The sequence below is a fragment of the Neovison vison genome, chromosome 5 (assembly GCF_020171115.1).
Source record: "Neovison vison isolate M4711 chromosome 5, ASM_NN_V1, whole genome shotgun sequence".
In the NCBI taxonomy this organism is placed as follows: Eukaryota; Metazoa; Chordata; class Mammalia; order Carnivora; family Mustelidae; genus Neogale; species Neogale vison.
In genome coordinates this window covers 163,772,525-163,798,714 of record NC_058095.1, presented here as the reverse complement: position 1 = coordinate 163,798,714, position 26,190 = coordinate 163,772,525, and the positions used below count along the sequence as shown (strand labels likewise).

At 47.9% G+C, this 26,190-nt stretch overlaps 1 protein-coding gene across 1 annotated transcript in view; it reads right to left on the bottom strand.

Moving 5' to 3' along the window:
* Nucleotides 1–26,190, bottom strand: part of MYO16 (myosin XVI) — a 432,663-nt gene that overhangs the window by 71,362 nt on the left and 335,111 nt on the right. Inside the window, exons 27-29 of the mRNA XM_044250091.1 lie at nt 23,342–23,444; nt 6,423–6,519; nt 1,692–1,938 (exon numbers count right to left, since the gene is read on the bottom strand). Coding sequence (XP_044106026.1) covers nt 1,692–1,938; nt 6,423–6,519; nt 23,342–23,444 — 447 coding nt within the window. The remainder of the gene's footprint in view (nt 1–1,691; nt 1,939–6,422; nt 6,520–23,341; nt 23,445–26,190) is intronic.

The following is a 26,190-nucleotide window of genomic DNA, read 5'->3' as shown; positions in this document are numbered from 1 at the left end:
CCCACCCTCCCCGCCGCATGAGCACCGCGCGGACCGTCCGGCGACTGAGAACCTCGGCCCGCGCCGCTGCTCCCAGACGGCCACGCTTTCTCCCAGGCGCTCGCTGAGTGAAGTTTTCACACTCTGATTATTAAGCAAATCAAAAAACCAGGATTTCAATCTGAATGATAATTTCTGGGAAATCCGTCTTAATAGAGAGTTACTGATGCATCACATGCGGGGAGTTCATCACCGTCGCGCATTTACGCTCTTGACTTAACACCAGCAGTGGTTTACGCTTCTCTCTCCCGCGCGCTCCCCTTTTCTCCTTGCCAGTGAAACTCCACGAGCAATTATTTAACGATGGGCAGAATGATTATCTTTGTTCCGTTCCCCCATCGGTGTGTACAATGCCAAGCGAACCGCTGGTAGTCAATAAATAAATAGGAAAAGACTTCTTCACTTAATTTTATATCAGGCAAAATGAATACATAATCAAATGGGGAAATTGCGGTGGCTGTTGAGTTCCAGCAGCGAAAATAACAAATATTATTCGGGAAGTCAGATAAAATTAATAGTTATCTGGTTTAAAAAAAAATAAAAAGTCCCTTCTGGCTTCACACGTCAATGTAATCGTGTACCAGGGAGATGCCATGCGTTCATCGCACGAGGAGTCTCTGAGCATTTGTGTTTGTAATTATATCTTTGTGCGACAGCACACCAGCCGGGGTGGGGGAGACACCACGGGGCAGAGCCAGACACCCGTGTAGAAGGCGAACTAGCCTCAGATGAAAGCAGGGCACTCAGTGAATAATTTGTTTTCCCTGTAATGTTTAATTACAGTTTTCCGTACAAAGGGAAGTTTTTCAGTATTTAATCACGGAGATATTTGAAGCTAATTAGCGAGAGACACATCGCCATTTCATGTTTAATAAAAAATCATTTGACATAGGCAGCCGAGGCGAAGGGGAGTCATTTTCCGTGAGAAACAACCAGTGAATGCCAAGTTTCTACGGAAAAACAAACACCTGCCTGACACCGAGGGAGGACCCAGGTCCCCGAGAGGGGGCCCGAGAATCAGGGGTGTCCCCGTCTTTCAGGGAGAGGCAAGACCAGTAAGTCGGAGAAGCAGCAGGTCGCCTCCACACCTCTATCCCAAGCTCAGCGTCCAAAGCGAACTTGACGACGAGAAGTGTTTCCCCCAAATTGTCCCGTTGGCAACGAAACTGACAAATTACTAAGGGAAATCTAAGACCGACAGAGCACCGATTCCACTTCTCTGTGTTCGGAGTGGCTTCTCCGTTGTTTGGCTCAGATTTCCAGAAGTTTCTATGAGTCACCTTGTATATATAAAATTCTTGTATAAAGATGTCAAGAACCGAGCTGTATATTTTTGCTAAGACAGAAATATGAGCTCCCTTAAAACCGTGGCCTTGAGACAGTGAGCGATGCAGCATCGTAGGGGAAGTGATAACCGTTTCATACGGAGAAACTAGCAGAGGGCATCCATTGCGTGAAAAGAAAGCATGAGAAGGGACCCTTTTAGATTGCTCGGAGGTTTCGAAGAGCAAGTCACACACACGCACGCCCATGCTCGTTCCCGTACCCACCGTCATATTCGACGGAACCCTGCATTAAGAACTACTGGGATTTTCTTGACTCCACTGGATCAATGATAAAGATAATTAAAGTTGCATATGATCTGCCTTTACCTTTTGGTTCCTTCCTCTGGCTTGTGCCTGGCCTCCACCTTCGCTTGATGGTAAGTAGCATTCATTTCGTTGCGTAGCCGGTCATTTTCACGTGCAATGTCAGAAGCGTTCTGAATGACCAGGGCATCGTAGGTCTTCAGCCCCATGTCTTCCGTAATCTGCAGGAAGCTGTTGATGGACGTGACCTCTTGCTGTCTGATGCTCCTTTTCCGAAGCAAGTGCTGGCGTGCTAGAAACCCTCTTACAACTTCCATAAAAGAACACAATCATGGGTCAGTAAGAGGAGCAGAAGCGAAACCCAGACACACACACAGTCCCAACACACGGATGCCTCGGCAGATGCATCTCACCCAGAACTGGGATTTACAAAACCTTCTCATCTCATGTCTGGAAAGGGATCTGCATTCAGCAACAATAACAACTAAGAGGCGAAATCTGTAACCTAAGGAATGAGACATCCACACTTGTTTTTGAAACACAGGCTAGACATGATGGTCCGGATGAAAGAAAGAAGGTCAGTGGGAAGGAACCTGGTCTAAACCAGAGAGAATTCTGCAGTGTGGCAGCAACTGGGTCACTTCAGGGGGCACTGCTCATCTCTCGTGATATCCGAGTAGAACAGAAACGGCTGAGGCTTCTGGAAGTCGTCTTCAAAAACACGCACGTATTATTAATAAGACAATGATTGAACTCCTAAAAAACAAAACAAAACAAAACAAAAAAAAAAACGAGCAGTGCATTTAAGACTCTGGAAAGAGATTATGTGTGAATTGAGGACATCCTTCCTGCTCTCCAGGGAAGGGGTGCTAGCAAGAAAAATGTGTAAGAATTAGGAGAAACAAATGAGTGAACACACTTTGACATTGCTAATATGTCAGTAACAAATGCTACGACTTGAGAACAGAAGTAGCGATGCCACCATTTAAAGGCATTTCCATGTGTCGGGCTCTCTCTCATTTCATTCCCACTTCATATGAAGGATGATTCATAAAGCATTGTCTCCATTGTGCACCCAGAGAAAGAGAAGCTTAGTGAAGCTACGAAGCTTCCTCCATGGAAGCACAACCAATGGAGGGTAGAGCCAGGTTTCAAGTCTCTGTGCTTATGCACCCAAATTCATTCCCTTTCCTCGGACCACCCAGATGCTGCTTGGGCTCCCCGGAGAGCAGGTCACCAACGGGGATGACCCCGGGAAGCATACTGTTGTCAACACGAAGAAGAACTTTCTAACGATGAGTGGTGTGTGCACAGGTCGGGCCAGCTCCTGCAACAGGGAGTCAGCGTGCCCGAGAGGGTCAACAATCCCTTTTCCTGGGTGCCGTGAACAGGTGCAAATATCCAGCCGCGCCTTTTGACCTTAGGACGCCGCCCCTTCCAATTCCAAGTTTCTAAGGTCAGAAGGAGTTGCTAGAACTCTAAGAAGAACTAAAATCTCAGGGGAAGAAACCGATGTGTGTAGCAAAGGCACTTTGTTTTGTTTATAGTGTCGGGGGGGGTGGGGGTGGAAGTCCTGTAAAACATTAAGTGCTTTAAACTATTCTCTGCTAATAGAAGAAAAAATGTGCGGCTTATCTAGAATATTCATTTTGATGCCTTTATTCGATTAGAAGGTGGAAAGCCGAACACAACTTTCCATAATTATGGCTCCAGAGGCAAATAATATGCAGACATCTAAAATGCTTAAGGCTCCCCCGACCCAATGGCGATACTAAATGTTCAGTTAACTTTGGAAGGCAGCTGTATTAAGTTCACTGTGAAACAGTCATGCTGAACGCATCTAAAGGGGGAAAAGAATTCGCAGTGAAAGGTATGATCAGACTTCCAGGAATGAAAAACGCAGCGTAAAAGGCAGAAGCGTCAACCATGCGGTGGGCCCGAGAGATAAGAGAAGAGCCCAAATGGGTCCGTTTGCTCGCTCGTTCCTGTTACGGTAAAAACAATGGAGACATTGACTTCTGCAAGGGTGAAGGTGAGGGTATATCCCAGATGTTTAATCTTTCAGAATAAAGGGAAGATTAATGTGGCCACGGCGGACGTTTTGTGACGCCGTGAGAGAAGAGCTATTCACCGCACGGACATTCACTGGGGGCCCTTGTCCCACATCCGGGGACTCTGTCTTCTCACACTTGCTACTACAGCCTTTAAAGAGTCTTTAACATGATAAACCAACTGCTGAAACTTGCTTTCCTCAGTAAGAGGCAACTCGTAAAAATAAATTTGTTACAATCGATCACCAATACTTCTTCTCTTTCACACAAGTTAAAAGTTGGCTCTCCTGACGCTTCCAGCCAGGACCCAGGGAACATGTAGGGTCAGGAAGAAACTTCCATTAGGAGTCACTGAATATTAAAATGCTGAAAGTTTAGGCTTTCTCCCCAACCTCACCATGTACAAAGGAAAAACGACAACACTTGAAAAACAAAAAATAACTCCAGATTGTATAAATGTTGAGTAAATTTCACACTAGTGAAAAGTACTGAAGGGATTGTTCCAAGAGATATAAAAATAAAAATCAATAATTAATGCTTTGCATTTAAGAGCCTGTAGTTCTAAAGATACTTTTACCTCCATTATTTCATTTATGCAATCTGAAATTATGGTTTTTATTATGAAGTCACATTTTTAAGACCTGTCTCAGTTTTTATCTTCCATCGTGAAGGAATACCTAGAGTTCTTCTTCACTTTCAGGTGAGTAGGGTCACCTGACTGCTTGCCATTAAATCGGGGAGATGTTCCTAGTGAGCACCCTTGAGCGAAGAAGGGGTCCACGTTCTTCTCCTTGTATGGAAGGGAACATTTCCAGGAGAACTCGGGATCCCGTTCTATGTGTGGATACCATGACAGTAAATGGGACTCTCTATTGGCCCCAGAGCTCAGGGCTGAGGGCACTGGTCTGGGCGACGAGACCCCCATCCCAGCTCCAGCTGAGGATGTAAGGACAGATGCTGAATGTGGAGGGGGGGCCCGAGACTCTGCATTTCTGACTGGCCCCCAGGTAGTGCTCACAGGGCACAGCAGAGGAGTGGCTGAGCCCATGCAGAGAACTGCAATGGTGGCAGTGCAGACTGACCTGGGACCCCAGCCTCTCCTTCCGTGGATGAAGGACAAAGGGGCCAGATGCTCATAAGCCAGAGAGAAACAGGGGTTGCCTAGAGTTGGGGTGGACTGCCTCCATCCCCAAGGCTCCCTGCACCACTGCTGACCTCCAGGCTGCTGCAAGGGACTTCGGCAGCCCAGGCGGAGAACCAGCCATGCGACCTTGGAGTCTGGAGGACACGGTGGACCGTGCCGGGGTCCTCTACTGTGTTTCTCGGGCACTAGATGTCCATGTTATGAAAGAGATGACTGCTTGGAGTCATTGAAAGGGGCTTACTTGAGAGCACTGGAGGCAGAGGGCCAGAGGCTGGGGGTGGGGGAGAAGTCCAGGTGACTGTCTACAGGAGAGGTCAGGCCACCTCTCAGGTGAGCAGCACCCAGGCTCCCACAGGTGTGCTCCCGCAGAGCCAAGAGCCACCCTTGAACACCTGTAGCCACGTTAGAAAACCCCCAAGGCCAGCCCACATGGGCCCAGTCAGACAGAAGGGCTGTCCCCTCCCTGTTGCCAGTCCCAGGGGTGTGTAGACAGGGAGAGACCCACGCCCAGACCCCCCACCGCCACCCCCACAGGGCCTGCGGCGGCTAAGAGGGATGGTTTAACTTGGAAGGTAGTTCTGACTTCTGAGCATTTCTCGGGCTGGGCCTGTACAATTCTGCGGAGACAGTTTGAAGCACCAGCATCTAGCAGGGTTTTTTAACGATCAGAAAACGATGGGACCCCCCCTTGGAGATTTCACGCAGGGGCTCCATGGACAGAGGCTTGAACAGAATCAAACCGATTTCTGCATCCACGAGCTGTGCTTGTGTTTAACATTTCTGGAGGGATCAGAGAGCTAAGCTCATTATAACAGGTTCTGCCAAAACTAGCCTGTGTATCTCCTTCTTTTACCTTTCTTTAGATATCATTTATGATATCTAATATAATCAAATCATGTAAGTATATATACATTTTATGGGTGGCATAGTTAAGACTTTTTTTTTTTTTTTTTTGATGTGCCCGTTTGCAATGGTCACTTGGGTTTTTGCAGGGGAAAAAATTCTGCACGGGATCTCTCCCAACACGAAAATGCTGTTGCTGTCTGCTATCAAAGATAATAGTCTGATATTATTGTCTCTATAAAGGAAAGGGAAGAGTCAAGGATTTTCCCAAGGCACGTGGAGGGTTCCATAAAATCCCAGCGTACCACTGATGCTGATGGAAATGGCCTATATATGGCCTTATATAGGTTCTCGTTGTGGTGGCGGGGGGCGGCGGTTCCCAGTGAAGATTCAAAGCTACGTCTTCCTGCCCTGTGCTTTCTGCCCAGATCAACAAGTGTAAATATTTGCAAGGTGGTGGCTGTGTACATTATAAAAGACGAATAGTCCCTCTTCCGAACTCTGAGGGAGGTGAAACTTTGATATGAAATTTCAGGTGGAATGGCTACCAGATACAGCGGGGGCCAAGCAGGCATGCGCTGATTTACGGGAAGGGCTGTCTCAGCTCCCGGGCCCTACCTGCACGTGGTGTCATCGCGAGGACGGAGGGGCCCACCGCGGAGAAGGTCCCACCGACATTTCAACTCGGGGATGCCCTACGAGACTCTGTATTTCACAACTCAGACAGGTTCAGAAAGGCGAGGGCGTGATTGTTACCTTTTTGGCAGATGATAATTTTTCTCTGGAGCCGCAGGCACAGATCATTGAGCTGGTCAGCATGCCAGTATTTTAGAAACACTTTCCGGACTCCCATCTAAAACACAAACAGCAGGAGACATGACTGCACGGAGATACCAACCATGGTGATGGGGGAACAGTCAGGCAAGAGATTTCTCCAGAAGAGGATTAGAAGAAACGCAGCTAACAATATTAATTCCGGTACATTTTCCTTAATTTCTTTTCCAAACACTACTACATCTACTTGCAATCCCAAAGGTTTTATTCGAGGAGGTGTGCTTGCCGTGTGCTCACATGGCATTAATGCTTGCAAAGGCCCACACAGAGAGTTGTGGTGACCGTGCCACGTCTGGCCAAGGAGGGACACAGGCCTTGATCCCACCGGGAGCTGAGACCATCCCCTTCTCCTACCTCTGTGATTCTTTCCTTTCCTCAACTCTATGCAGAGTTGAGTTTATGAGAAAGAAAATGATAAAACAAAAAGACCAACAGACCCCATAAAGCGGACACACAAATGTGTCATTTCCATAATTTTTTCCCACTACATGTTATTGTATGTTATCACACACCGACTGTTCAGAAGCCCACAGTTACAAAGCTGCAGCCCCAAAGTAGAAAGTCATTGACAAAGTCATCTGTGCACCATAACCATCTAGTTGATTCTGTAAATGACAGTACAATAAGCATTTCTCTGAAGGATTTTAATTATTTTATTTTATCTTCTTTTATTTATTCATTTTTTCTGCAGCATTTTTAAGAAGCGTGTTACCGAAGCAGCGTCCGCAAAAGCTACGGTGGTGTGCAAGCTAGCCCGGGCGCACGGCTGCGGAGGAAGACAGCGGCCAAAGGGAAGTCTTCAAGCCACAGAATGAGAAACCTCACCCATGCGTCGTCAAAATAATTTTCTTGGGTGTCGTGCGTATTGTCTAAGAATTCCCAGAGCTGGGGGTAGATGTGAGGAATGCCCTTCGCTGTGTAAATTCTCGCAGGCTTTGGGGGGAAACAGGCGTAAATAATTCTGAGGAGCCTGGTAAATACTGACAGGAGGTGCTGGGGGAGCTCGGAGGTGAGGTTCTGCTAGATTGGGAAAAAGTACTGCTCTGGCACCCCTCGTGACACGTCCAGGGTCATCTTCTTAGGACTTGAGACAAATGCCACCATGACGAAAAGACTCACGCGTGTGCTCCCGAGCATGCGCCGGGTCGCTGAGTTGCGAGCACCCCTCCGCTCCAGCCCACATCACAATGACACCCACAGTTTACGCAGGTCACACTGTGTACAACACTGTCAGGCACTGGAAGGGTTTATAGGTCAGACGTGTCTCCAGAATGCCTGGCCAGAGGCAGTTTATGAAGCCTTTTATTTGGAAACTGAGTTTATTCCAGACCTATGTTGTCACGCCCCATCCAGCTGTCACATCCCCCTAGCTGGCCCCTTCGCCACCATCAGCCGTCTTAATGAAACACACGGTTGTGCAAGAGACTGGGGCCTGAGTCCTCCGTGGTGGCGGTCAGGCCACTGAGTCAGATCAACGGGGCAAGTTCTCAACGACTGTCCTGTCTCAGAGGCTCCTGCTTGACTGGAGGCTGTTCTTTGCTTAGTTTTCTTGTAGTTTGCTGAGATCTGAGACACTCACCTGGGTGGGGGGCTACAGAGGGTTGTTACTTTTTCTCACTGTATTGCCATTCTCTCTCCCGAGTTATTTTCCATAATTCATAGTCTTTTTCTCCCCCCCTTCCCAACTGCTGACTTATTTTGGCAGCCAACAGGAAGAACAGTTGGTACTGTCTGTGAGCGCCGCGGAACAAATCTGTGAGACAGGCACCGGGAAGGAGGGAGCATGGCGTCTTTCTGTTCATCGCTGTCGTATGCAACTCATTGTGGGAAACCGAATCGCAAAGGCAAAATGCATGCAAACTTGTGTCCCAAAATGCAAGTCCAGAAGAGTGACAGCCAGCAATATGACCCAATGGGTGGAGTCGGTGATGATCGCTAGGGGAACTCGTCAGGTGTGTGGGGAGGGGAGGCGCTCAACAGGGGGGAAAGACCTATGGAATGGAATTAAGACAATTAGGTTCCAGTTCCACTCTCTTAATTAAATGGGGACCCTGCCTGGACGAGAAGGGAGTTGGACAGGACAACAACGAGCTCCCAGAGTGACATTTCTAACAGCCATTCGAAACACAGAAGTAGGTAGATCTTGAGGTGCTGGGGATGTGAGGGAAGATAGAGTCCTTAAAGACAAGCTTCCTAGGGAAGATCAGCAGTGAGCAAAAATGACGAGTTACATCTAAGGACGGGGAATCGAGATGGGGTGAGGTAGGATTCACGAAGAAGCAAGTTATCTCAGCCATGTGGTCTCGAAGGATGGGCAGGAATTCTCCAGGGTGTCTAGGGATAGAGGGAGAAGATGAATGTGGAGCAGAAAAAGCAGCCTGTGAACAGCTAGGGGCAGAAAACCATGCTGGGGGCTAGCTGCACCAACAGTGACAAGGGAAGGGTCCACACATGTAACCAGTGGCCGCATCGTGAAGAATACTCCAGGAAAACCTGGACATTCTTCTCTGAGCAAAGTGGATCCCCTGGAAGATTGAAAGAGGATCCCAGCTAAATTTCCTAAAAATGACTCCTGAAATTGTATTTGAAATTTATCAAGTTCCTTCCTAAAACTGTCTGAAGAATGGGTTGTTGGACTTGGCTCTGGGAGGTACTTGGTGAAGTGAGACAATATCATGTCATCAACGATTTGGATCGGGAAGAACCTACCACAGCTGCCTGTGTTTTGGCCAACTTTTATTCATCCTTCATTACCGAGCTCAAGCCCCACTCCCATTGTTAGATTTTTGAGAGCCATTAATCCACTTCTAGTAGGCTTTGATGACTTTCACTTGTGTTTCCAGAACATCCTATGAATGATTCCTCATTTATTATATTGCATTGCATGCTTGCCATTATGCATATACATTTACATCTCTCCTGGAGAATATGAAGATATATTCTTGAGCTTCACAAGTGGTGGGGATGTGGGGAGGGCGGATTCAGATTAGAAACAGAACATAAGGAATTGTGAAGTCCTCGTATAAGAAGATGAGTCATCGCGATGGATGATAATGTCTTCAAGGATGAAAATAAGTTATGACGGTCATTGAAAACATGAGCCGGACCCTAAGTCATTCAGCAAACCGGAGAGAAGTCATGGCAGCCAGTAGGTGATAGGACAAATAATGGGGGCGAGGAAAGAAAAGTAAGGTGAAGATAGTCTACAAGTGGTGTAGATGTAAGACAGAAGGCTGGGGAGCAATGAGTCAGCTAGCCCCACTCCCCCACTGAGACAAAGGAAGTGAGAAAAAGTGAAACCTCCTGACAGTATTTTCAGGAACGTCCACTTTCCAGTTCGCATATGGAGGCTAAATTAGAAGGGGCGTAAATATGGAGGCAGTAGGGTTTTTTCACAGCGTCTTAGAGATTTCACAGGACCCAAAGGCGGGTCTGAGTGCTTCACACAGCAGATCTGCTTGTCTTGCAGGCGGGATAAAAGGAGTCCTTCCTGAGATCCATGGATTGGGACAATGGCAAGGGAAGAGCTGGGTGGGAACGTGAGACATGGGACATTGGCGGGGGAGGGTGCGGTGCTAGACAGGCAGATGCTCCTCTGGGAGCCAGAGGGCTAGACCTGCTCCCCAGGCTCCTTCTGAGGCTCTGGTATGGTTGGGCCCAGGAAAATTCTCCAGAGGTAAAACCAAAGGTTCTGTAATGAGGGAGGCTTCTGGGCTCCCATTTCAGTGTGAGGAGAGGGGACAGAAGCCCAAATCTACACAGGTGTCCCGCTAAGGCACAGCCTTAGACTCTGTGGGCATGGCTGGGTATCATGCCACCATCCCCTTCAGATGGCCAAAAAATTCTTCATTTGGCTACTTGGGCGTACTTTGTGCTTACCTTATGGGCCTACCCATTCATTCCTTCATTCACTCTTTACACATACATACATTTTACCGTGTAATTTATTTGTGGATTGGCAATATTTGGAGATATCCATTGGAAATGTTAACATTTGTTTGACTTTGCTGGTCTTTTAGAGATGTCAGGTTTAGAGTAAATGCTTCTTCTTTCCTTGAAGAATGAAATTCATCATTTAGTAGTATTTTGAATTTCTTTGTCAGAAACTATTTTGAATAACACACTGTATTCTTAAGTCCTCTGTTATCCTTCAGGCTAAGGATTACGGGGACATAAATCTAGGAATCTTATTTAACCAGGAAATCCAGACAAGATCAAAAGGATTCTATATTTTTATTGTCTATTAATGATTTTGACCAGGAGAAAAACGTTGGCCATTTTAATTTTTTCTATGGAATGAATTCCCGTCAAGTTACTGCCATCATCTCTGCCTTGGTGTGCTATACCAAATCCAATAAATTAGGATTCACTTGGATGCAATGAAATGTTCCAATCACCCATATTTTTTATTTTGGTTGCGTTCTCTTATAAAATGATGTTTCTCACGACCAGAGAGAAGGAGAAGGAGGGGTTAAAATGTTCGCCTCCTGAGCCCTCTCTCTGTGCCCTCCCTAGAGGCAGAGTGTTCTGATCTGAGATTAAAATGTTAATGTCATTCCGACTCCTGTAAAAGTAAACCATCTGTGAATTATAGTCATTGCTATTTTTATTAGAAAACCATTAGGTTTTTTTTTTTTTTTGAAGTGACAGATTTTAAAGGATTAAATAAAATTGTCATTGATGACTTCGAAAGCTTCAATTCCTGCTACAGTCTTGGGGGTCTCTCTGGGGGGTTGCTGAGGGAGCGCAGACAGCTACTGGAGGGCCATGGATGGCACGTAGGTAAACCTGAGGCAGCCCTAGGTAGAGATCAACGGGACCCCTGAAGACTCTCTTCTCTCTTCTCTCCTTTTCCTCCTCACCATCACTGAAGCCTGCCTCCGATCACAGAGGTGTAGACAAAGCACAGGGGAGGCAAGCTTGCTGGCAGAGGTGGCCCTCCTGTGGAAGGGTAGAGGGACAGACACTCCAGGTTTCCATGGGTTTCCATGGCAACCCAAGGATTCCCACAGGAGGAGCCTACTACTGGCCTCGCCCTTTTAGGTACGTCCCCCATTCACGGACTGGGAGACATGGGCAAAACTATCTTCAGAGTGATCTTTCTAAACATCAAACTCATGTTACTTTCCTGCCCAACATGATTTAATAGCGGGCAATTTTCAGGATAACGTTCAAGCTCTTTGGAAATGTTTATTAGACTTTTTATACTATGGCTTTATTCAGTGCATTCAGACATATCTATTCTCGAACTAGATCACGTTGTTTGCTCTTCCAGAAGGGAAGCTTGCTTTTCTTCTCTGGCTGAACACGTAGTATATACCTTTCTCCTAATCACCTCCTGGAGATGCTCCTGTCCACCCTTGAAAACACAGATGGCTTGGTGAACTCTGAGTCTAGCGTGTACCTCAAAATAATGAATTCATTTTAACAGCATGCCCCCGTCGCTAACACACTTTGTATATACCTCCCCAACAGCGCTAGTTCCTGTTTGTTGTCATTATTTGTATACCCGTCTGAATATTCAACTTGACTGTGAGATACAGTGTGCTGGGATGAGGTCGGGCAAGTACGAAGATCTTCAGTTACATCCATCAAGGTGGAGAAGAGGAAGGTAGACGGGACACCAAAATGAAGAAAGCAGAATTTCAAGAATGATTTTTCTGGACACGAGCTATAATATGAACCCAGATACTAAAAAAATACTTCACTTTACATACATTTTAAAAACGAAATATAACAAACTCTTTGAACTTGGTCATTTTGCAAAAACGCATCTAATGAAAAGAGTAAGAAACAAAAATGTTAACCTTGCATATTTCTGGGGCCACCAAATTTCCCAGGTTTCCCAAATTTCATCCTCCAATTTTTTACCTGCCTCGGACTTGCACATTGCCTCCAGTTTATTAATCTTCCAGAAGCCTTCATGATTCCATGAAGCCTAGCAGTTTAAATGTATAACTTTGGACTCGGCATTCAAAGTCCTCCACAATATGATTTTTATTCATCTCTAAAGAGCTCACATTTTTGACTCTTCTAAAATAGGTGTTTTTTACTGTTACTTCAACATCCCACGCACTCTATGTGAGCGGAAAACTGATGCAAGTGTTCTGTAGACATGATCGAGGGACGGCAGCATTCTTATGCATGGAATTTGTATTAAACAATGTTGTAGTTGCTGTCAGTGTTATGTTAGATACTGCCCTTCTCTATACCTATTATTATTGAAATATATTTTTTAATGATCACCATACACTTAATAATACCTTGTGGTGAACGCTTGTTTTATTTTTTTGCTGCAAAAGTGCTCTATTTTCCTTATTATTGATGAATTAATCCTTGAAAATGTTAATATCCCTTACTTTAAAAACACTAGCTTTATTCTAAGAAATACTTCTCATTTAAAGACCAGGTATCTCATGTTGCAGCTGCATCAAAAGTTGCAGACATAGTTGTGTCATTCACTGTAATACAAGCACTCCAAAAATATGCCCACTATCTCTTCAAGTGCCCTACCAAAGTAGGTCTGTTCCCAATTTTAAATCAGCTTTCTTGACAAGATTCTGAACAATACAGTCCTTCTTTTATGTGTTTTGATGTCTGCATCCCTCTCCCATCAGCCTTGTTTTCCTTCCTGCTGATCTGGGAATGTCATTGTGTTCCTTTAAAACACGGTTCTTTCTACTTTTACCATGCGAAGCACTTTCTGTGCCTACGAGGTAACCTTTTCCAAACAGAAACAGCTCCAAACCCCAACACATCCATATGCCCACCACGAACAGTCCTGCACTGATTCCTGGTTCTGTGTCATTTTCACATACTCTCGGGCGCATTGCATCTAATAGCTTTCCTGACTTTCCTGTCTCATACTTCTTCACCCATTTGTCCTCTCAGTGGTCTGTCCTCTCCAACTCCTCAATCGTTCATCATCCCTCCATCCACCCACCCACCTCCAACTATCCCTCCCTCTCTCCAATCACTCCCCCATCCATCTCTCGATGCATCCCCACATCCACGAATATGTCCATCCACCCATTTATCCAACCAACTATACAACAGTCCGTCCATCCGTCTGTCCATCCATCCATCCATCCATCCATCCCAACATTTGCCAGGGGCTGATACCCAGCACCTTGCCAGGTTCTAGGACCCCAAGGATGAATAGAATATGGCCTATCCTGTCAAGAAGCTCAGAGAAATAACCATTTAACTAAAATTTATCTTCCTCAAGCTGAATTAACATATTTCCCTATTTGCTTCTTGGATTCACTGCGTTTCCAAGGATGGACATTGTTTTATGTGTGTACATTTCATTGTTATTATTTCAATACTTCACATTTTCATGGTAGCTTTGAAAAACTACCAAATGGAAATATTCTAATGTTCAGTCTGGCTCTAAATGTATTTTTAAACATCCTCAGAGGATACATTTATACTAAAATACAAGTTCTCTTTGTTATAAATAGACTATTCTTGAAGTTTAACTTCAACACAGAGAAGATAATTACAGCCACACACATCGAACAGAGTACCACGTCTTCAGGTATTTGAGGAAGGTGGTTCTGCTCGAATTACATATAATTACAGGTTTAGAAAATGAATTACTCTCACCTAGAACAGTATGACCTGTACAGCAAACAGAGATGAACAAAAACTCTTATTCTGAGCTGACTGGTGAGTAACTCCCTATGTGACCCCACACATGGCTTCATTCCAGAAATCATATCTATGTGGTCAAGAGCTTGACGAAAGCAAACCTCTTCTGCTCAAAGTTACCCATCAGTAAAAGCAAACCAAAGCCAGAGCCTCACAAAGCCGATCGCCTTCAGAATCAGAGAGGAGGACATCGGAGAGGTGGATGCATTCGTTGAAGGAACAACATCGGTCTCGGTTTTTAACAAAACGGCCTCGATACTACGAAAAATTACCTGCCTCGTGGAATGTGTATGCTATAAATGATTAGCTGCAGTGAACACACAGTCACAGCCCGCTGTCCTGCCCGAGGCCTGCGCACACACACGTGCACACACACACGTCCGTGCAGGGGGCCCTCCCCCACCAGAGTCCGCCAAGTCTCTGCCTCGCGTGTCTTCTGAGGTTTGCTTTGCTTCTAAAACTGGGACGACTCATGCCGCCCCGGCTCTTCTATCGTTCGTCCTGAAGAGCATTTTTAGATATTAAAAAAAGATACTTACATTGATTTCCTAATTTTCCAAATATCTGTAGCGTGGTGTGTTCACATCTTCTCTGAGACTCATCGGCATGTATGTTTGCGAACCGTCTTCTGCGTTCGACTCCCAGAGAGTCAGGCCTTCGCGTCATCTCGAGAACCGCCCTATTTCGTGTGGCCGACTCACACTTGTTAATAAGGTCGGTTTTAAAGGACATTTCACTCTTCAAGGGATTTAATAGCCCCATCTACCAAAGGCCGCTGTCCCTTCCCCGCAGCGGCTGCCCCATCCCTCCTACCTCTGCTGCTGCAGGCCGAGTATACTGGCTTCCCAGCCCTGCTCTTGCGTCCAGCAACACACTGGTTCATGCTTAAAGCATAAATCAGGTCACCTCATTATCCTCTTTAAAGCTTATGGATGGCTTCACGGTGAACTTGAAGCAGAACGTGGTGTTTTGATGCAACCAAGGTCTCACGGGCTTGGTCCCTGCTCACCGCTAAGTCTCATTCTCAAGGTGGTGACTTGGTGTCCCCAAAGGGTGAAGCCAGTTCCTGATCAGCAAAAAAAATCCTTGGCTATTACAAGGTTTGAGGCAGCCAATAGGTGCTTAATAAAGGCTTGCTGCAGGACTAAATAGCGCCAGGTCGATACACTCGAGACGGAGCCCTGGGTAAAGAAAGCATGGACAGAACCGCCACTTTTTAGTAACTGTCAGGCGATTGTTAATGGCCGCCGGGGAGGAATGAGCTCTGGAGGACCACAAGTCACTGTCAGAGTGAAGGATTTTTTTTACTCTTCCCAGTAATCAATTTGTTAGTAATTTCTCTCATTAATTTTCCTCCCTAGTGCAGTGATAATGAAAGCATAAGGTTGAGAAACACTGCCCCGCGGCATCGCTCTCTCCCCTGCCCCCCAGTTCCTGCTTCTCCAGCCAGCCTGTCCCCCCTCCAGCCCTCAGCTGAACTTATCTCGGGGGGCGGCACCTTCGGCTCCCGCCCTGGACCCTGCCTCCTGCTCCTCAACCTTCACATCTCAGCCCACACGTGTTCATCGTAGAGATGCTCTTCATGACACCTGCCTCTCTGAACCAGCGTCCTGTGGGTTCCTTCCCAGCATGGATTCCTGTCCTTCTCCATTAGTTGACTGTGGTTCCCCCTCCCCCTCTCGGCCCTGCTAGCCGGCAAGCCCGCGGAAGAAGGCCACGGCGTTCCGCCTTTACCATGCACCGTATCTCCTCGTGGAGCTTCAGGGACATCAGGGGTGCTCAAAAGATGCTTGTTGACTCAATCGGCCAATAATCCTGGAGCTGGAGGAAGTGAACTGGATTTGTAGGCGATGAGAGCTGGATTAGGAATAGGCACGGCTACGTTTCCCTGACCAGTTATTAAGTGCAGGTACTACACGGAGGCCTTTGTGCAAGGAAGCTTAGAGGAACACTATGAAGAAGCCACCATGTCGGGAAGGCTTGATGGTGGACACCTTCACTTCCCAAGAAAAAATGTGGTAGGCAGTACATTTATTCATTCCTTCAGCAAATACATGTTCGGGATCTACTGTGTGCCCGACGCCGTTGGGAAAGTAATAGTGAAACACACACACACATACACACACACACACACATGCACGACAATACTTATTGCATGTATCTAGAGAGATATATCTGGAGACGACGTGGGAGTTTTCCTCAGTGGAGTTCAGAGTGAAAGAGGAGACAGACACACTGCCCAGGAATCAGACTTTGTAATATTATTTTTTAAAGCTGACTCAGCAAATTCACACCCAACCTTTGGAGTATATAACTCTGGGTAGTTCAATGATGGGTGATCTGCATTTTTTCTTTAATTTTCACTATTTTTCAAATTCCTTATCAAGAATAAACACTACTTTCATAACACAAACGTGTTCATATGTGTGTGTGTGTGTGTAGCACAAGAGAAAAAAGGAAGTCAATATTGTGCATGGATATAGTAATTCTCAGTTTATAATGCACATAGTACCAAGAGATACTCTAAGATCCCTAATGTTTATTATTTTTAGCATTAATAATTCTAGAGAAAGGGAAGGGATGTGGGAGAAAGAATAATTTTATAGGCTATTTTCTAGCCTGTACTTACAGCTGATTTATGAAGTGCTCCTTGAGTAATAAAACAAAGGTTATAAACCATTAATTTATTGTGCTAATAAGAGCCAAGGGCTCTAATACCATTGTCTTGTCTTAGAAGATATAAAAAAAAAGTAGAAGGTGCTTAAAACTTCAACAGTTTCTTGCTCTTACTTTTATTATCTTTTCTCTACTCTACTATTTTAGATTAATGAAATAATAAATCCTTCATCCAACTGATTTTATTTAATGTTATGGTAAAATGTTAATCTTGCAATGCTCAGCACTGTAAGAGGGGCTCCCTCAAAGATCATATATTTTATGGAGACGCGCCATGAAATCTAGGCCACCCTGTGAAAATCACACTAGAAGATGACGGTAAGGAAAACAATTCTTGCAATTTTTTTGTTAGTGAACCAGCACAAATAGGAAAAGTGTATTTCACTAGGATTTGGGGTTTGTCTTTTGTGAGAGCCCCTGGCTGGTCCTTTCCGGATCTCTGTCCCTCTGCCCTTCTCTGTCTGTCTGTCTGTCACACTCACACGCCCACAGGCGCGAGAGTAGCCATCATACGGCGGGCTAGCTGGGAGGGAGCTGAAGCTCCCATTCTGTTCCTCACTCCCTGCCTGTCCGATCGAGACTAAGTCACCGAAGTCTTCCTGGGTCTGCCTTCTCCTCCTGACGCCACGCCGCCTTCTCTCAACTCCCCTTCTGGGGTTCCCAGCAACAGTTCTAGGCGCCCCTGTCTCGAGGAGCCTCCCCTCACCCGACTCCCCTCCCTGCCCGCCCACAGAACTTCCCAAAGCCCTCGGAGCATGACCGAAGGGACAGTGAAACTTCACCGCGAAAGCCTTCCCCGGCGCGGGCCAGCCATCCCCCCGCACCGACTGGCCCGGCGCTCCGAGCCTCTGTGCTGGGAAGTGGCGCCCCTAGCCGCGCTCGGACGGACTCCAACAGATTTGTTTCTCCCTTCGCCACCCCGCCAGACGGCTTTAAAGTGAATATAGCATTCAAATAACTACACAGAAAAAATCATCCTATAACCAGTTGATTCATATAAAATGTGTGAAAATCAGATTATACCAGTTATTTTTCCACTTAGAATTAGTAGTTTCAAAAGTTTTCACTTTACATAAATGACATAACACAGCAAAACAGGCATGTTCCACATGGGCCGAAGGGCCTGCCACTCACTGTGCCGTGGCGTGCGGAGACCAGGGCAGAAAGCGGTTGATTCCATGTGCCTCGCTTCGGAGGGATTATTTTCAAAGGCGCCTGAAAGTCGAACTGAACTAAAAAATGGCCGTATTTAGATAGAGCATGTATCAGAATAATTGTTAAAAACAAACCACGGACAGTTAATAGCTTGCGGATCCACACAACTTGCTTTCACTCTGTGACTTAATTCAAGCTCTCTGTATTTTTTCCACAAATGAAGTCACCTGAAGACTCTGTTTCATCAAGAAAACTAAGATCCTACAAGAAATAACACGGGGCTCTCACAAAAGTACTGCAAGTCAGTCATATTGTGTCTACTCAGCTTACTTCCAGAACCTTCCGCTCCTCCTCAAATAACTGGTGTAAATCCACATCAAATAAGGCCGAGGCGCTGAGGAGGTCGCCGTATTTGAAAGAACAAGTCATTTCAGCGTCTGCATGAACAAGAAACCACCAGAAAGAAGGACTCCTTGGCAGCCACCACTACATCCTGGTTATTTTTCACTTTTGTTCAAAACAAAAGCATCTGATGTGAAAGCCACGATGTTGAGAACGTAAAGAGAAGAGCATCACGAGCGGGTTTGCCAACACTTGTGGTGAGTGGTTGGAATCCTGGGACAGGAGGTGGGAGGGTCCTTCAGGAAGCGAGGGCGGTGGGGCGCCTGGGTGGCTCAGTGGGTTAAAACCTCTGCCTTCGGCTCAGGTCATGATCCCAGGGTCTTGGGATCGAGCCCCACTTCAGGCTCTCTGCTCAGCAGGGGTCTCTTTCCCTTCCTCTCTCTCTGCCTGCCTCTCTGCCTACTTGTGATCTCTGTCTGTCAAATAAATAAATAAAATCTTAAAAAAAAAAAAAGAAGTGAGGCGGAAAATACAACAGGTTAACTTAGCACTTGAAGGCAAAAGCGCTTTGGAGCAAAACAGAGTCAATGTGACTAACATGTCTTTTTCATAAATGCTCAAGATAATTAATTTGACCCTATATAATATTCTATTTAAATTGTATTTATGGGGTGGTAACAAATTTTAAAAATAATTCTCAATTACAGAAAGTAATTTATGAACACATTTATCTTCGAATCATAGAGATAGGCTGCACTTCTGAGTGTCGTCTCCAAACCATGCCCTAGATATTACCACTCTCAGGTTTTTGTGGTAAATTATTCCAGATCGTAAACAGTCTTAAACACCTGTGTATCCGTGTAAAATGTATATAATGATTTGGCCGCTTCTTAGGGACCAAGACTTATCCGCTACCATCTACCGCGCCTCCTTCCCCTTTGCCCCCTGTCCTGGGGACGCAGGAGCAAACTCGACACGCACCGATCCCAGGGGAGGACAGGCCGTCCGCGACCTTAGAGAAGGTGTGTGACCTGACACGCACCGATCCCAGGGGACGGACAGGCCGTCCGTGACCTTAGGGAAGGTGTGCGACCTGAGGCCTGGCAGCCTCAGGCTGGGGATTTACCGAAACGGCTTACAGCCAGTGTCACCTTGACTCCGTCTCCAGGACTGCCTCCCAGAACTGCTTCCCGCCCCGGGGCTGCCCAGACGGCGGGAGCGGGGCTGGGTCTGCTACGGATCGGAGTGAAACCGCCCCCAGAGGCCTTGCTTGGTTCCAGCTCGCTCTCCCTGTCCACCTGCTCTTGCTCCTCTCGCTCTCCCTTCTCCCCTTCTCCTCCTTTTCCCCCCAAGAAGCAGTGAGGAAGGGGAGTCCCAAAGCACTGTGCCGCGTGGGGGTCACTGGCTGACGGTCTGGGTAAGAGCGACTGGGATCAGAACCGACCTGCCACGGCCGCGGTCCCTGTGACTCTCCCGCACCTGCCAGGTGAACGACCGGCGTGGGAGACAAGGACCGCGATCTGCTCAGAGTCGGAACGAGGTCCGCACCGGCCTCTGATCAAAGCTCACGCCGCGACGCAGAACCTTTGCCTTTCCAGTTGCGTCATCTGCATAGAAGCGCTTCTGACGGTTGCGTTAAAAGACACAGATCCCGTGAAATGCCGTGGGAAGACCGCAGCCTAGCGAGGCACAGGTGCGGGTCTCGGCAGAGCGGCCCTTCCGCGGAAACCCAGCATGAACCGCGCCTGGTCCCTTGATGAGCACGGCCATCTGCAAGGCTGCGTCGCCTCCTATCCCAACGAGGTCATCACCATTCACCCAGCCGACTTTCCTTTCTCCGCGTACCCTTGCTATCAGGTTTAAATCAAAGAAGGCCAAAGCTCGGGACAGTTATAACGTGTTCTACAGATGAGAGGAATCACCGTGCATAAAATATTAGCATTTCCAGGGCCTCCCACACTGACTCCAGACCCACAACTCCGCGGAGAATCAATCAGTAAACAAACCCAGCGGCACTGAACGGGGCAGGCCTCCCTCCGCCTCTGAAACAGAAGCGGACGCGTTGCTACAACGTACGAAAGTGGGAGAAGAGGGGGCGCGGACCCCCTGCTGACGCCTCCACGGCTTCCCTGCGCAGAGTCTGATCCATGCAAAGGAGAGCGGAAGCGCCCACGACCAACACCTCCAAGACCCATCAGAGCGGCGGTAAGAGGCTCATCGTATTTTTAGCAAAGAGAACTGAATTTCTAGCTCATGCTCTGCGCAGTTTCCCACAGTAAAGATGGGTCCGATCCCTGCTGGCTCCTTGCGCTGCTTTTAAAAATATGGGCACGGGGGACTATTAATTCCCGCTAACCATTCAGACCCAGGGATGAACACTGACTGCTTAATAGAAACACACATCGTGGCTCTCGGTGATTTGGGACTCGTGCTCCCAAGCGACAGCCCTCCGTTAGGACCTCACTGCGGCTTCCACGGCTCCGCGGTGGACTCGTCCTGGCTCACCGCCGGGAGGGGAGTCACAGCCACCCCTCCAGCAGCGAAGGACACGTTTCCGACGCACGCTTTGCTTTGGAAACTGGCGGGTCTGACTTTCCAGGTCAGGAATAAATGATGTTTTTAAAAAAATTCTTCTGCTGGGTCACCTGGGTGGCTCAGTGGGTTAAACACGTGGCTCTGGATTTCGGCTCAGGTCATGAGATGGAGCCCGGCCGGGGGCTCTGCACGGGACATGGAGTCTGTGGAGGATTCTCTGTCCCTCTCCTCTGCCCTTCTCGCTCGCTCTCTCTTTCTAATTAAATAAATTATTTAATTGCAAATTCTTTGGCTCTCTGTCTAGCATAAAAGTGTAACATGAACAAGCTTTATTTCTAGGAAGCCAGGGATTTGTCTTACCGTAGAAAGTACACGAGACGTTACGTTGTGGAGAAGCTGAAGAAAGCCGTCTTTCCTACCAGCTCGCCACGGAGCACACAGCCCGACATGCGGAGAGTAAAAGGGTTCATGTATTTCTTTCCTCCCGTATTTTTAGTCTCCTTTTGGGGAGTGAAGGAGTGGGGAAAACAGAGCAGTGCAGTGCAAGGGGAACCCGTCCCCGTTTTTTATTTTGATGCACTTCTTCAAAGTTCCAACGCGTGTTGCGATATAATACCTCCCCAGCTGCGATTTCGAGTGTCCCAGCCCACGCAGCGGTGCAGAAGGAGTGGCTGTCAGAAGGCACCTGTGTGGGACCCCGATCAGAGGACGGATGTGTGTCGCACACCGGGCTTACCACCCGCTGGGGGAGCAACTCTTCCAGATGCCCTCGCCTTTCCTCCACAACCCATGCCGCCTTTCAGGATTAATAAAGCATATTATCCTTATCTGTGCGTCTTTCTTCTTCTTCTTCTTCTTCTTCTTCTTCTTTTTTCCCCTGAGAGAGAGAGAATGGGAAGAGGACGAGCAGGAGGGGCGGAGGGAGAGAGAATCTCAAGCAGAGGCCGCGGGGCTCCATCTCAGGACCCTGACTTCACAACCTGAGCCGAAACCAAGAGTCAGACCCTTGACCGACCGTGCCACCCAGGCGTCCCTCGGAATATACTTTAAAGGGAAAAAACTACAAGAAAATCTCGGAGTTCCGTGTTCAGGAACCACGACTGCCCAAAGACTTCAAAATCCCAGCAGTGATTCAGTCACGATGATGTCCGCTTCCTGGAGCCCGCGTCCCCGTCCTGTATGTGAACCCGCCTCTCTGCCCCCGGCTGCAGAGCGGTGAGCGGATGCCGTCCCATGTGAGCGAACCCCCCTCACTCCCTTTCCAATCCCACCTCTGAGTACACGGCTCCTACCGACCGCATGCGCCTCCGCCTTCAGACTACTTAAAGCTCGTCCCATTATTAGTTGAAAACAAAGGAAAAGGAGAGAAAATAATAGACTGGGCGGCACAGACAATGGAGTCATCAGTCATCGGTCTGACATTCCAGGTTCCATGTCCTTTTCCGCAGACGCAGGAAGGGCCGATGCCAGCCCCACGGACCCCCCACCCCCACCCCGTGTACGCAGCCACATACATACAACCGTGATTCCGAACCATCAGAAGGGAAGCACGCATCTCTGGCCTCGTCTGTTATCTTACATTGTCTCTTAGAGATGCCCAGGCTTTTCAACATGACATTTATGGCTGCTTTTGGTAATTGTTAGTTTTGCCAAAGCGACTGGCAGCCATGCTCTTTGCGACGTGGGCACGTTCTGCTGTTCTACGGCCGGAAACATCCCCGGCCTTCTGACGTCTGCGTCTTTCTTCTGTTTCCCATTCCTGAAATGCTAGGATGTTCCCAAATGCTTTCAGAAGTTTCAAACCTCCTGTTCTCCACACTCATCACAGACAGCATTCTGATGTTATTTCAGGTGCTGAACAAAATCAGAACTGTACCCCGCTGTTTCTGGGGAGCCCCCCCCCCAGGCTCTTCTGTGTCATGTTAGTTCTTCCTTCTGGAAGGAAGAGCTTTTGCTCCCACGGGCCCCTGGACTCTGCCAACCAAGGGGTCACACAAAAGACTGAATATTTCCAAACACAAACCTTTTGCCATGGAGTGAGGTAGAAGGGACAGTGACCTCTCCCGTGTGTGGCAGCTGAGAAGCAGCAAACAGCCCCCCCCACCCCAGCCCTGGACGAGCCAGGGAGCGGGTCTGAAGAAGGCAGGATCCAGGCGAGGGGCCAAGAAACCAACGCCCTCCTCTCTCCGCTCACTCCCTTAGGAAGCCCGAGTGACAAGGGGACTGACACACGGGCCAACAACACGTGGCACGAACTTCTCGTCTGTGCTGTGGAGGGAGCCCGCGGGCCCCCTCGCATGTCCCACACCACATGCGACAACGGGAACATCCGAAAGACCCATGTGCTCCCAGGGACCACGCCAGTGGCTCGTCGCAAACACATTCCCGTTTTTGCCACGGAGGCTGCTGGCAGCCACGGGGACCCGGCTGGTGCGTTCCAATCCCGAGCTGCGACGCCAGGTCGCCCGCGGGTCACTCACCTGCCAGCCCTGCAGTTTGCACCGCTGGAGAATGAGGCGGCACTTCTCCTCGGCAGACAGCGGCTGCTTCTCGCCCGGGAGCGCATGGGCCAGCGGCTTGTACCTGCGGAAAGCAGCAGGGACACGGAAGCCGTGACTGAGCGTGTCAAACAAATGCATCTCCTGTCCGGCAGGGTCATCTCGGTCACACTGTTCCTTAAAACGTCCCCAAACCCCACCTGATTCCCCCAAGCCCCCAAGTCTCCATCCACCGTGCGCTGAACCTTGTCCAACCGCGACGTAACCTTCTTCAGCCACGTGAGGATGAGTTTTTACAATGAGCCAAATACGTGTTTCAATCCTTGAACGCAGGTTTAACACTGTTATCGCGGACTGATGGAACCATTGAACAGAAGAAACTGAAGGAAAGAAAACTCCTGTTTTCATGTAAATATTTAGAATGCTCTCAAAAATGTGCCTTTTAAGAAATCTTAGAATTCCTTATGACCATTTGAAATGAACCTAGAGGTAGTAAGAATCTATAATGTGGATATCAGAACATCTGGAAGTTTTATTCAAGTGGGATCTAGAGCGGCTCTGCCCAGTATGTTACCTGTAGGGTTTTATCAATCCTATAGAAGGACATTTGTTTGTTTGTTTATTTATTTGAAAGTTCCTCTGAATAACTGACATTCCTGAGCTGAAATCCATGGCAATATAATGGTTTTTTATGGATTTTTAAAATGCCCTTCAAAATTCTACCAGCCACTTAAAAAATCGATGTAAAATTTCCCTTGCATGCACGTTATTTAACCTGGCGTGGAGGTAAACTGTGTTAGAAGATGGAGGAAGAAGAGGATGGGGAAGAAGAGGAGGGGGAGGAAGGGGAGGGGGAGGAAGGGGAGGGGGAGGGGAGGGACAGAGAAGAAGAAACAGTCAAGGATTCCTGTAATTGCATTTAGTTGGACTGTGTTTACGATTCCCACGTTGGGCTGCTTTGGGAATTTAATGCCCAAAGGTAAATCACTTAAGTTCTCTGTGACTTTCTGTAAAATGTCTTTGATTTCCATCTGAAGTTTGTTGCAGCAAATTTGGCAATTTCTAAAACGAGTTATTTGCTTCCTTAGAGCAAGGAAGGAAGGAAGTGCATCGCTTCCCCATTTGTATCCAGGATCCACCGGGCTCCCTCTTAGCAGCCAGGACAGCACTGGATGTGTGCCCCCCGACCGCCACCCCAGAGTGGTCCCCCTGTAGGGTTCTGTCAGTGTCCCCTCACAGGGAGTGCCCAGCACGGGGTGGGGGGGAGCACCACGTGGTCACCGTGGGTCTGGCGTACAGAGTGCTCCGAGAAAACACACCTATTGTGACTTTGTCAGTAGCAGACATTTATTTCCTTTCTCCATCCTTGGCGTCACCGCGGAGCCCTGTCTGTTAGTCGACCTGGGCTGACAATGATCCTCATCTCGGGAGCCACACGTCAGATGAAATGCATCAACGTCAGCCACAACCCTTCCTCCTCACACGGAATTTTGCTCCTGTATCGGACTCAGGGCACAGGAGGGTGTGAAAAGAGCAGGGAGCAGAGCCTGGACGCGAACAGGAGCGCGCCACAGCAAGGACAGGAACAGGAGCGAGCCAGAGCAAGGACAGGAACAGGAGCGAGCCAGAGCAAGGACAGGAAAAACCTCGCTCACCTTCGGATCACACCAAATGGACTGAACTGATCTGTGGAATGCGGAAGTATTCAGTGATTTTTTTTTCTTTTTCTTTTTCTTCTTCTTTTTTTTAATAAGAGGCAAGAATGGGATTTCCTATGCAGTAGGCACTGGAGTTGGTGTCTGTCTTGTCTACTGGTCTTAGTGTGTAGTCGTTGCAGGAGAGATAAGGGTGTCTCCAGGGTAGAAGAGAACAGACACAATGTGTGGAATGGGGCATGCGTGTGTGCGTGTGTGTGTGTGTGTGTGTGTGTGTGAAGGGCCAGGACTGGGAGTTTTGTGTGCAGAAGGCAGTGGGGTGGGCCCTCCAGAATTGTGGGCGTGTGACATGCACACATCAGTGAGCAGATGCAGATTGGGTGTATAACGGGCCATCTCGGTCTCTTGGCCATCACTGACGCGGTTTAGGCAGGAACCAACAAGCCCCCGGCCCCAGATGGTTCTAGAGCGGAAAGGAAAGGGCTGGGGCATGAGAGACAGAAGAGGTTAGCACTCGGCATCAGCAGCACACCAGACCTGCAGAGAAAAGAATTCCAGGTCCTCCGACCTTCGGGTGACTGGGCCTCTGACAGAAAACTCAGCTCAGAATGAAATACAGACTCATTCAAGCGCTCAGGAAAGCCAGCACGTTCCTACCATTTAGCCAGAGTCACACAATGAAATGAAATCACTCAAATTATCTTTTTATTCTCTTACAATTGTCTCATTCTGGAGCTCTGCTCATTATCACGGAGAACTCAACTGACGTAATTCGAGTATCTGAAGACAGTACGAACAAGTCAGAACCAAGATCTTACACCGGGGGCTTTTTTCCTCACTTTATATTGTTCTTGTGACATCTAAAATGGTATAATTCTGACATTTCAACTGAAAAGACAAACACATCATCCCAAGTGAGGGCCTCTATTTTAGTGTAATTAAAAACATCTTGCTCTTTGGAACGGGCGTGTCATCTCTAGGTGGCGTCCCGGGTCGATCCTGAGCTACAACAGGACCTCGCAGAAACTCCAACCCAAGACCAAGGGGTTAGGGATGAGCCTGGGACAGTGTGTGGGTGCTGAGTGCAGGTGTGACCGGACGTAGGACTCCGCAGCTTCCCTTCCCTACACCTCTCGGCCTCTGTCACCCGCGACCCCCCGAAGAGTTGTGTTCAGG